The 13350-nt window shown below is 45.9% G+C and overlaps 1 protein-coding gene across 1 annotated transcript in view; it reads right to left on the reverse strand.

Annotated features, from left to right (window-relative positions):
* The window catches only part of ACVR1C (activin A receptor type 1C), a 225552-nt gene that overhangs the window by 24747 nt on the left and 187455 nt on the right, over positions 1-13350 (reverse strand). The window contains exons 7-8 of the mRNA XM_029605529.1: positions 9438-9562; positions 2583-2713 (exon numbers count right to left, since the gene is read on the reverse strand). Coding sequence (XP_029461389.1) covers positions 2583-2713; positions 9438-9562 — 256 coding nt within the window. The remainder of the gene's footprint in view (positions 1-2582; positions 2714-9437; positions 9563-13350) is intronic.

Genomic DNA, 13350 nt, shown 5'->3' on the forward strand with positions numbered 1-13350 from the left:
AAAGAATTAATAAAAGCATTATAACTTTGTATAAAATTGTTTTAACTATTCTATTTTTTGGGTGGAGAATATAATTTAAATAAGTGGCTGTATATATATATATATATATATATATATATATATATATATATATATATGTGTGTGTGTGTGTGTGTGTGTGTGTGTTGTGATGTAGTGCAGCGCTGCCGGGGGGCAGGAATGGATAAGATACCATAAGGCGGCTGGTAATACTAGAGCCAGCCAGCAGGGGCCTATTTCAGACCGTACAGAAAAATGCCCGGGAGAGGGGCACCAGCCCACTCTCCCACCGAAATAGTCAAATAACTGTGCCCTGCATCCCGCAGGGAACACAGAAGAAAGGCCTGAACAAAATCACAAAGATGTGACACAGCTGGCTAAAGATGTACCATGCGCAGAGGCTTGGGAGAAAGGGGAGGGGTAGGGGGGGGGGCCACTGCCAGGCATGCACCTGTGAGCCAGCCAGCAGGGGCCTATTTCAGACCGTACAGAAAAAATGCCCGGGAGAGGGGCACCAGCCCACTCTCCCACCGAAACAGTCAGATAACCGTGCCCTGCATCCCGCAGGGAACACAGAAGAAGGCCTGAACAAAATCACAAAGATGTGACGCAGCTGACCAAAGAGGTACACTCCCTGCGCAGAGGCTTGGGAGAAAGGGGAGGGGTAGGGGGGGGGGCCACTGCCAGGCATGCACCTGTGAGCCAGCCAGCAGGGGCCTATTTCAGACCGTACAGAAAAAATGCCCGGGAGAGGGGCACCAGCCCACTCTCCCACCGAAACAGTCAGATAACCGTGCCCTGCATCCCGCAGGGAACACAGAAGAAGGCCTGAACAAAATCACAAAGATGTGACGCAGCTGACCAAAGAGGTACACTCCCTGCGCAGAGGCTTGGGAGAAAGGGGAGGGGTAGGGGGGGGGGCCACTGCCAGGCATGCACCTGTGAGCCAGCCAGCAGGGGCCTATTTCAGACCGTACAGAAAAAATGCCCGGGAGAGGGGCACCAGCCCACTCTCCCACCGAAACAGTCAGATAACCGTGCCCTGCATCCCGCAGGGAACACAGAAGAAGGCCTGAACAAAATCACAAAGATGTGACGCAGCTGACCAAAGAGGTACACTCCCTGCGCAGAGGCTTGGGAGAAAGGGGAGGGGTAGGGGGGGGGGCCACTGCCAGGCATGCACCTGTGAGCCAGCCAGCAGGGGGAGCAGGGAGAGCGAGAAACTACATGTCCCAGGTTCCTTGAACCACCACCTGACCTGTAGGGAGAGCCTGGAGGAGAGCAGGTGGCAGACTTGGAATAATGAGTCACACAGGTGAGCCTAGGGAGCTAGAGGAAGGGGGCGTGCCTAGGTAGCGGCAGTGGCCAGAAAAAGCCAGTGCCAGGAAGCAACATGGGGGAAGGAAATGGAGGTAGGTTCCGGGGGTGAGGAATCCTCCAGCTGTCTCATGGGTACAGCCTAGCCAGAAAAGGGAAACGGATAACCTGTACCCTAAGGGAAGTTAGGGCAGGGGTGTTTGCTGGTGAACTGGAGAGTCGGGGGGCTCAAACAGTACCTCTGCTCATGTGTTAAGGGGTTTGCTGGTGAACTGGAGAGCCGGGGGGGCTCAAACAGTACCTTTGCTCCAGCACATGTGTTAAGGGGTTAGACTGCTGGAGAGTGGGGGCAGGGTCATTTGTTCAGCTCCTGAGGGGACGGAGCCAATGTAACAGATTCAGCTATTCTGCTTTATAAAATTGCTTTGAGGAACCTCTCTCTCTCTGTGTTATCTTTGGGGGTTGGGGGACTGCTTCAACCCCACTCCATTCCAAGAGAACCCAGAAGCCCCGCAAAACCAGGGCCAGCGGAGACCTGAACCAAGGGAGTCCTGTGTGACTGAGGGACTCCAGGGATATCCAGGACTCGCGAGGGGCCTGAGCTGGAGGCAACGGAGCGGCACCCAGATCTGCACGGGCGGTGAGCCTTCACAGTGTGTGATTACATATACACATGTCTATATCTATATGCATATACATATGCAGCATTTACACATACACATACATATATAGAGGGACAGAGAAAGAGAGAGATGTATAACAGCCATCTAAGTCTGATCTAGACAAGTATCCCACTATATATTTGATTCTTAAACCCAATCAAGAAGCAGCTCATGGAGTACAAACCAACTTCCCCTCCAACCCCCCCCCCCCCCCCCCCCCTCCTCCTCCCACAGCTATAAAAGTCTTGCCTGAATAGGGAAGGCTCTTATGGTGCCTGTCATGCACTAGAGCAGAAATTCTGTAGGCAAAAAACTAGTTTTCTGTAGTCAATTTATTGGTCCATGGTGCTGACTGCAATAAATTGGAGAGTCTAGAGAGCTCTCACAGACTCCCCCCATGCCAGCGTGCTATATACCCATAGAAAACAACTTCAAGTCAGCTGACTTTTGAAGTGCTAGTTTAAGAAAATGAAAATAACTGAAATCAGAATTCAAAACATGGCTTGCAAAAACAAAAACCCAAAACATAAAAAGCAAATGCAAAAATATCTTTGTTAACCTTCTGTACAAAATTATAAATATTACCTCACAACTCTGCCACTGGTTGGGGATGTTAGGTCGTAATTTCTGCTCGCAAACCACTCTCCTCATGTCCTCCAATGAAGGATCAGAAGGCACCATATCATAGTAAGGCAACTGATATTCATCAACAATTCCTTTACAACATGAAACAGAAAAATAGGATATATATGACATAATTCCCAATACATTGAAATCTTTTAGTCCGTGCTGTCTATATGATGCACAAGAAAAGTCTGAATCTAAAGTCCAAAGTCCAGATTTATTTTTTCCCAAGCCACTAAAACCTTCATATATGCAGAGTTCATGCCAAATAAGAATTTTTCACTCAAGCTCACAATGAAATATAACCACAGATGTCATATTTTTAAGATAACAAACCTAGATTTTCAGTGGTTACAAGCTATTAATCACTTGCAGTGGTTTAATCATCTTAACAAAAATGGTTATCCACCAAATCTATCAATTTACCATAATGTCATTTAAAAAAAAATCTTAGTGTTAATTATGAAAATTGTCTGAGATTGTATGTGATACTTACTGTATATCTGCATTGAAACGTGTCTAATATTACAAACCACCAGCGGTAGAAAACCTTGTTTCAATTTGTGAACATAGTTAGTATTTTAAAGAACGAGGGTCACTGTAAAAATTCAAACTAAAAAAATTGTGGAGTTTTCAGGCACATATTCTAATTACACATGGTAGCACTTGTTGCGTGTCCCGTCCGCGCTCGGCCCGCGTCCGGGCCTGCTCACCTCACCAAGACTTCCACGGGTCCTGAGTGGTCCTCCCCTGCTTCTGCAGTGAGCACAGCTAGGCCTCGGCGTCCCGCGGCGGCGGTTGCCGGGCCTTCCACCTCCAGCCGGGCCTCACGGCGGGGCTCAGAGTCCTCTGTGGCATTGGCCCCACACCTAGGCACGTATGCGCGGACCGCCCAGCCCCTTAAAGGGCCAGGGGCGGATCCCAGCTCCGCGGCGCGCCCTGATTGAACGCTGCTTAAAAGGAAGTGCCTGCCTACACTTCCTTGCCTTGGCATTGAGTCCTTACCTGGTGTCGTGTCGTTTTACAGCTCCCTGTTCAGCTGTTCATTGGGACCCTTCTCCAGTCGACCCGCTCCTTGGGACATCCGTTCTGTCTGGCGTCCAGTTCCGTGGTGGCTGGGATCCAGGTTTGCCTCTGTGTTTCCAATGTCTGTTCCAGTCCTGTTCCAGTCTCGTTCCAGTCCTGTTCCAGCGTCCACCTGTTCCTGCGTCCTTCTGTTCCTTCGTATCCCCAGGAAGTACCTTTGGACTGTCTTCTCGGTACTGACCTCTGCCTGTTCTTGACTATGTTGATCGCCGCCTGGATTTGACCTTTGCCTGTTTCCTTGACCACATCTGCACACTGCCTGGAACTGAACTCTGCCTGATCACTGACCATGTCTGCACGCTGCATGGAACTGACCTCTGCCAGACCACTGGCCACGTATGACTGCTGCCTGGAACCTGACCCCTGCTTTGGCTGACTACCCACAGACTGACCACTGGTATTGACCCCTGCTTTGGCTGACTACGCCAGCTTGACTCTGGTCTTGATCCTTGCCATACATTCAGAGACTCTTTTCTGGCCTTCTCTGGCACCCCGGACATCTAGCCTGAACATCGACCGCACACCCTTGATCGTGGTGGGCACACCTCTGAACTTTCTCTCAAGGAGATCCTGTGAGGCCCACCTAAGACCAAGCGACCCGGGTAACCAAGGGCTCAACCTGAGGGAACCCCGGGTTGCTATTGGTGAAGCTCCAGCTAGCCTCTGTCTCCTCTTGTGCTCTGCCTCCTGGTGGCAGGCGCTCTCTGGGTCCGACCAGGGAGCCTACCAATCCTGCACTAGGCCAAGGGTCCACCTCCCGGCGCATCAGCACTTAAGCTAATACTAGTACTTCCAAAACAACACTGGCAAGTTTAACTTATATCATGCCGGAACACAAGCTAACTAGTTTTGTCTACAATTATAAAACTTGCATAAATGATGATAATATACCATGAAATAGATTGCTGCTGTTGTTAAATTGCTGTTGGTCTCACTGTGGTCTGTTAATTACATTACACAGCATGTCTCTCCCTAGTTTTTATGTATTTCAATCAATAGGATTTTAGAAAGCAATTATACGTGGTCTATCCATTCATCTATTGATCTGGGGACAAAATAACTCTTCAAAGAAGGGATGAAAGGTACCAAATTTAGCAAGATGGAAGACGGACATATCTGAGATAGGTTAAAAAACTTGAAATGTTGAGTCCATATTTTTGGAGAATGCAGTCTAAAAAAATCCCCACTGTTTTACTACATGAGGTAGGTAAAGACTGCAGAATGTAGGCAAGTGCTCCATTTCAAAAATCCCCTCAGAAACTTGATCAATAGCAGTATTCCCATTTGTTCAATTACCACAAACCATTCTGGTATACTGTAAATTCAAACTCTACAAAGCATGCAAGTTGCACACGCAAGCATTTATAAACATATGACTAGTTGCAACAAGTGGAAAGACACTTAAGAAAAACATCACACACAAAACAAGTGGGATTAGTATGCAAAGCCTTTAATTTGGCATACCTGAGTGATGAAGTAAGTTCCATGAGGAAAGGAGTGAGATTACTGCATTTCTCCTTCACACATTCAACAAAGAGTAGGGTTAAGGGGTTTGAAGGGAATTGTCCATAAGAAATTGCCATGCTGGGTCAGACCAAGGGTCTGACCCAGCAAAGGCTTTGGTGACAGGGACATGGCCTCAGGCCAGGCCCCAGCATTAGGCTAGGCCTAGGTGAAGGCTCAAGCCTTAGCGACCTCAGCCAAGCCAAGCCCTAGCATCTGACCCCAGCCTTGGCATCTGACCTAAGCCTTGGCAAAAAGGACCCAGCCATAGACCAGGCCCCAGCATCAGGTCAAGGCCTAGGCCGAGACCTGTGACTGGCCTTGGCCAGTCCCTGGCATCATGCTCCAGTGGACCTTGATGGAATGTAGCCTCAGCAAATGCAAACTCGATCCTAGGCCTCAAGCCTAGGCCTGTGCCTCAGCAACTGGGACCTGCCTCAGGCCTAGGACTAGGCCCAGGCCCGGCCTTGGCATCGAGAGCTGGACTTGGCTGGGTCCTAATGTCAGACCCAAGCCTAGGCCTTGGTGACTGGACTTGGCCTTGGACCAGGACCACATGGTGTGCCTAGGCTTAGGCCCAGGCCCAGGTGCAGGCTTTGGTGGAAGGACCCAGGCCCATTTTTCTTTTATGATGATGTCAATGGGAAAGGCCCCACTGACCACTATAAAACAAAAAACAAATGAAATGAATTAATGAATACATTTTTTGGGGGGATTGAAGCTAATGAAATGAATTGAAGTATACCCAAAGCAAATTTATGAACGTAAATTAATTTTTTCCCTCTGCAAATACCAATTGTGTAATCTGCATCACTGTACCAGGTTTATTTCTGAGCTCACAGGATATAACTTTCCTTGCCATTTAAGATAATAATGATGATTTACATTTCAACATTTTATATTTCTTTTCTATTTATCAACAGGCAAAAATATTTACCTAAATAGCATGCAGCTTCAGTTACAACACTGATAGTAGATATCTTTGTCATTATAATAAGGACCTGGGCCACAGTGCATGAGAGATACATCTAATGTAGCACCTTGCTCTCTGCATTACCCACACTTTCAGTTTCACCCTTCACCCCTGGGAATTTGTCTCACTGTTTAAAATCTGGCTATGGTTGGTAAGTTCTGCCAAATACAGATAAGTGAGGAAGGAGTATGGAAAGAAGCCCAAGTTAGTGCCATTATTAACATTCCTGATCAGATTACCCACCCTTCTTCCCTTAGGTGAGAATTTATCTGATCTGAGGCAGTAGTAAAATATTAGCATATATGTTGGAGATTCTTTCATACCTATCAAGATTGTCTTTGAACGTCAGAGCCTAGGTGGCAGGGTACACAAACCAAGAATTCAGAATTAGATTTGGTTGATAGCAAAGAACTAAGGATAACTGTTGTTAGCTCTCCACCCAAGGTGAAAGGAATCACCCTTTTTCACATGACTGGGCCAGATAGTAACAAGAAGTGGCTAGAGTGACACCACAGAGATACCCATTTGGTATGGTTATTGTGTCTAGGTACCCTGGAAGCCGAGATGAGAGTTCTGAGGGCAGCAGCAACAGACAGAAGGACACAGTTGCTTGGAAACACAGCAACAATCTAGGGGAAGATGGCTTTCTTGCTTCATGGCAGATATCTTGATGGTGGTAGAGTTCTTTTATCATGGTTTAGGTGCCAGGAAAGATTAAAAGATATGTTGTTCATATTTAATAAAGCTGCAGCCTGTTTATCCAAATAATCAAGTAGATTTTAAAAGGCTCGCATGTTTAACATTCAAGGGTTATGTGTGTGGCTGCTCGCTGCGCGCATTTTTGAAAAAGCCCAGCCACACGCATAACGCCCCAATACACACAGAGGTGCCAAGCCAGCTAAAAGTGGCAGGCCATGGGTGTGGCCTGGATAGGGTGGAGAGGGGCAGGCCGGGACAGCACCATTAGATGCTGTCCCGGGGAAGTGCATGCCGGCAGCTGGCCGGTGCACGGAGTTTACTTCTACTCCCAAGGAGCAGTAAGTTTTAAAACAAAAAAATTGGGGTAGCTAGGTAAGGGTTAGGGGTCGGGGTAGAGAGGGAAAAAGGGAGGAAGGTTAGGTAGGGGGGTAGGGAAGTTCTATCCCAGTTCACTCCTTAATAAAATCGGGCGCGCACGTGCACACGGATATCATATTTTAAAACATGCGAGCAGCAACACGCACATGTTCTAAAATTGGCACATCCATGTACATGCGCCGGGAATCTTGTGTGCATGGACGCACGCGTGGACATTTTAAAATCAATCCCATTGTGTCCAGTTCTAATTGTATTTGATGACGCATTTGTGGTGGAGGTGAATGAGACATCATAGTTGCCAATATTATAATTCTCATTGAAAGAAGAAAATATTATACTTATTTATTTGATAAATACCGTATTTTTCGCTCCATAAGACGCACTTTTTTTCCCCCAAAAATGGGGAGAAAATGTGGGTGCGTCTTATGGAGCGAATGTAGCAGCTCTCCCTCTCGCGCGCCGTCCCCCGCCTCCTCCCAACTCCGCCCAATCAGCATGGTGGTGTAGGCGTGTGTATTCTGCCGGCGGAACTTGAGCTCCCTGCCGGTCTGCTGTTCCCGCGGTGCAGCTTGCTGCGAGGGTCGCCACGGCGCAGGTCAGACATCACCTGTTTGACCTGCATGGGCTACGGAGGCCCTTCCAGTTCAGACGGCTGGCATTTGACCTGCGCCGCGGCGACCCTCGCAGCAAGCTGCACCGCGGGAACAGCAGACCGGCAGGGATCTGTTTGAATTGGAGGGGCCTCCGTAGCCCACGCGGTTCAAACAGGTGATGACTGACCTGCGCCGCGGCGACCCTCGCAGCAAGCTGCACCGCGGGAACAGCAGACCGGCAGGGATCTGTTTGAACTGGAGGGGACTCCGTAGCCCACGCGGTTTAAACAGGTGATGACTGACCTGCGCCACGCCGATCTTGCAGTGAGATGCACCCGGAACCGGCAGGGAGCTCGGGCTCTGCCGTCGGAGGCTCTCACTTGCAGTCCAAAGTAAGAACTTCACTCGTTGTGGTTTGGATGTATTGGAGGGTCATGGGGGTGGTATACTGCCTAGGATGGAGGACACATGACACAGACCAGCAAATATAATTACTGCCTGTGCTGATTAAGTGACTACCTGTTGAAATATTAGGAGCAATTGCTCTCCTAATCAATGTAATATAGCCCTGACTATTTATTATTGAACTCTGGAGCAGTCATGAAAGTTTAAAATAACTGGTGTGAGAGAGATGTGTATGAGGGAGAGTCTGAGTGTGTGATTGTCTGTGGGTATGTGTATAAGTGAAGAGAGCTAGTGAATGTGAAAGAGCCTATGTATGTATGTGAGGGACAGAAAACCAGTGAGTGTGAGTACCTGTGTGGATGTTCTCTGCCTTACTATAAAAAAACAAAACAAAAAAAAATCCCACGGACGGCCACCAGGGGGGAGCTCCGTACAGAGCCCATCATGGGGACAGAATTTTTTTTTTCTTAATTTCCTCCTCTAAATCCTAGGTGCGTCCTATGGTCAGGTGCGTCTTATAGTGCGAAAAATACGGTAATATTTTCTTTGTAAATTAAATTATATATAATACATTTGATGGTAGATAAAGACCATTAGGCAGACCATTAGGCCCATCTATTTGCCCTACACCCATTTCCACTGGAAGGCTATTTCATGTATTCACCACCCTTTCCGAATATGGGTTAGTTTTGATAACAAACTAACTGCTGCAGAGATTTTAGTTTTCCTTCAAATTCATGGGGGGCTTTTTCTGAAAAATTAGTTTATTTAAAGCCTTCAGAATTTCCAGAAAATTTACAATTCTATTTAAAGGTATCATATCTAGAGCTAGTAGTATCTCTCATTGTCTATGTTCATTAAAGATGGAGTCCAGAGAACCATCATGTTCAGACACAATTCATTTCCATATCTTCAAGCTTATACCCTTCTATATATAAACCAAATTTGCAGTATACAGTATCCTGGCGCTATCTACTGCAGAGGCTGGGAACAGTGCTCCAGCCGATTACCATAGGTCAGAAAGCAAGAATGAGAGATAGGAATTGAACCTAGGCATACCTGACAGAGATGATGCCATTTCTCACTAGACCAAACTCTTTAAGAGGTTAGCAGTACTTAAAATAATAGGTAACAGACCTACTAATCAATTTATAAAATCTTTAAGAAATTAACAATTACCTCCAACTGAGCATCTTCTTGCTATCTCCCAATACACTAAGCCAAGGGAATAGATATCTGCACGTTTGAATGACTCAAAGATATGTGTGTTTATAGTATCATCAAGTATCTCAGGAGCCATGTACCTTTAAAAAAATCAACAAACACATTGTAAGGATGCAAAATAAGGAGATTATTAAATTAAAATAGTGTTATCAAAGGTATTAGCATTTTATTTTCCATCTTTCGAATTCAAATAGTTACTACTGAGAAATTGCATATCTGCTGAAATGTACCGAAGCACCCTTATAATACAAGCAAACTTTATTGGCATTCAGAAATCCTTTTGTACATTCAGCAGATAAGCCATTCCAGTTAAAAGCAAACATGCTGATAGAAAGGCTTATTTTCATGGAAAAAATGTCTTCACAAAATGACAAAATAGCACATTGAAACTAGACTGAATGGATTCTGAAGATGGAATGGTTAATTATAAAGGAGGAGAATAATTTTAGTAAGAAGAATTGTATCCCATGGCCCTTCTCCACTCCCTTTTGCCATGACCCTGGATTTGATCTCTGAACATTATGCAGTACCATGTAGAAAATATTTGCTGTCATCTGTATTATTTGTTTAAATATTCATGCTAAAAAGTTCTTATTGTACTTGTTAATAATATTTCTTGTTACCTACATTTTAAATCATGCATTAGTTACTAGATAATTAGCTGTCTTACAGGGTCATTCATCAAAATGCGTTATGGCATTATTGCGGGCATTCTGAGATGCATATGCACTTTCAATAATGTAGCAAAAGGGAAGGAGTTTGGGCAGGGTTTATGAAAATGAGGGGTGTTTAACATTGCATAACTACACCTTTTTTCCTGGCATTAAGTTGTGCAATATACCCAAAACAGGATTCACACTATTTATTGAGAGGGAGAGAGAATACATTGTAGAGATCTCATCTTTGGGTATCTTTCCTCATTCCAAATCACATCAGATCTTCACTGATGTGTACTGTGCTGTTCATACGTCTGACTGAACATGTATAACTGCCCCAAAACCCTAGACCACCACCAGTTACTAGGTGACCCTCCTACAATGGTGCAAATAGTGATTAATATGATACTCTTATAAAGAGTCTCTCTCTCTCTCATACATAACCTGATAGTTTTAGAGTATGTTATAAAACCTGATAGAATGCAAAGCATACATTAAAAGAGTTGCATTACAGTGATTCCAGCCCTTTTAGCAAATACTCTCCATGAAAAATGTGTTAATAATCCTCCAACTATGACACAAAGCAAATGAGCTGGTTAGCCCAAGGAAACATTCCCCTCTCATCCCTTTAACAGAAGAAGATTCAGAGGAACTGCAGCAAAACACTGTGAAACTGGAAGAAGTATTACAGCAAAATTAAAAGCTAAATAGCAGCAAATCACAAGGTATCCATCCAAAACTTTGGAAAAAAACTCACATAGGAAATTGCATACTTGCTACTGATAATCTCTAACATGTCATTAAGGTCTGAATTTATCAAAATACACTAAATACTGTATGTGATAGAAAAAGGGGTGTGTTTTATGGTAATAGGCAGTTTATTGTCTAATACCTATGCGAAGAGCTAAGTTACTACAAATTGCAAAAACATTTTTGCACTTTGAGATAAGTGCCAGAATGTGGTATTTCCTACATACAACTACTGGGGGGACCATGTTTACTAACAGGGCCCCTGGGGGGGGGGGGGGGGGGAGAGAGAGAGAGAGAGAGAGAGAGAGCGCGCCTAGCCATAATGCCCTCACCCTAGTTAGGTATTTATATCTCTATGGGAGGCCTACCTGGTAACTTGACGTGAGGTTTAGGTATTAGTGTAGGGGGTTAGGGGCCACTTTGACATTCAATGTGAGATGAACAAACAGAACAGTGCTCTCTTGTGAACATTTGATGACCCTCGGAGTGAGGAAACTCACCCAAAGATGAGATTTGTGCAATGTTCTCTCAACCTAGCTTGATGTTATCCATCCTCACTCCGAGGGTCATCAAATGTTCACAAGAGAGCACTGTTCTGTTTGTACGTCTCACATTGAATGTCAAAGTGGCCCCTAACCCCCTACACTAATACCTAAACCTCACGTCAAATTACTAGGTGGGCCTCCCATAGAGATATAAATACCTAACTAGGGTGAGGGCATTATGGCTAGTCTCTCTCTCTCGCTCTCTCTCTCATAAAACAAGCCTTCAAGAACACATCACAAAATGCCTTAACACAACCTAATACACAGCATTAAAGTCATGCAATAGGACTTCACAAAATGGTAAACCCACCCCTAACTCCTCCTCTTTTTCAGATTTGCATCGCACCATACGTTATGGTGCGCGATCGCATGCATTAAGCCCTTAACGCACTTTGATAAATGACCCTATAAATTTGCAACAGTACCTAATGACTGGAAGGTAGCCAATGTAATGCCAGTTTTTAAGAAGGGCTCCAGGGGTGATCCAGGAAAGACCAGACCAGTGAGCCTGACATCGGAGTCAGGCAAAATGGTAGAAGCTATTACAAAAATCAAAATGACTGGGTATTCTGGTAGACATGGCTTAATGAGAAACAGCCAGCATGAATTTGGCACAGAGAAGCCATGCTTTATCAATCTATGAGATTTTTTTGAAGGTGTAAATAAACATGTAGATATGGGCAAGCTGCTTGACATAGTGTATCTGGATTTTCTGAAGGCATTTGATAAAGTCCCTAATGAGAGATGTCTCAGGAACTTTTTTTTTTTAAATTTATATTCCATCTTTCATGATTATGCTCAGGTACATTAGGCATTTTCTTATCCCCAGAGAACTTACAATAACAGAGGATAACAGTCAAGGAACTGCACATGGCCTCATGTACAAACATATATGATAGCACACAAAAGTATGATCGTATTTTATAATCTGCATGCATACAGTTGCACAGATTATAAATATAACCCTACCCCGGTGTGCCTGTCCTGCATGGGTGGGACCATAAACTCATTTGTAAGTTCTTTGGGGCAAGAACCCTGACTACCTCCTTTCTGTGCCCTTTTCCCCAGAGAGTGGAGCCTTTGGCTTGAGAGGGGAAGGTTTCCTTTTGGGTCCCAGTGCAGAGGTTGCTGACATCCTTTTGGCTACCTCTGGGACAGGGGGAATCTCTCTTCTTTGTGTGGCCAAATAAAGATGCTGGACACACTGGGTTAGTGTCCAAATTTAAATTTACTGTATAAAATAATTGCAGTGGCACAATAAATATGGTCACGCAACACAATTAGAGATTTATTCAGGATTTCTTTTTATATTCCGCTTTACAGCACTTTAAAGTATACAATAAAGCAGATATAGATGGGCCTGCGCCGAATGGCCAGAGCTCACCCTTAACTGACGCACCGCCCCCTCCCCCACCGAGGATGGCGTCCCATCAAAGGGGGGAGGAGAGATGCACGCCGACGCAGCAGCACCGGTGCGCGAACAGGCCATCCCTCGACCCCTGTGCGCGCGAGAGCACGATGGCGTGGGGCTAGGCCACGCCCCCGGCACCGGCACACAGGCGGAGCATAGGCAACTCGGGCCGATGACGTCCTCGGCCCTTTAAAGGGCCACGACGGAGGCCAGGACCCTGTTTTCGCCCCAGCGCGTGCCCAGAAATTTATCCCCGGCCATCATGACATACACAGGCCGGCAGCAACGCGGTAGGAAAAGGAAGGATCGCAAGGGAGGGATCACGGGACTGGGTCCCGATGCACAGACAGGGCATCTTTTTGAAGGACCCGAGACAAGCAGCAGGAGGGGATGGGTGGCGCTAGGATCTCCCACAGTGGGAGCAATGGGTTTGTCGGCCCTGCAGAAGAGCAAGGGTCCTCCGCCTGGTCACACATGGCAGGAAGTGCTGGGGGGGCGTGCAGGGT

This window comes from Rhinatrema bivittatum, chromosome 6 (assembly GCF_901001135.1).
Source record: "Rhinatrema bivittatum chromosome 6, aRhiBiv1.1, whole genome shotgun sequence".
In the NCBI taxonomy this organism is placed as follows: Eukaryota; Metazoa; Chordata; class Amphibia; order Gymnophiona; family Rhinatrematidae; genus Rhinatrema; species Rhinatrema bivittatum.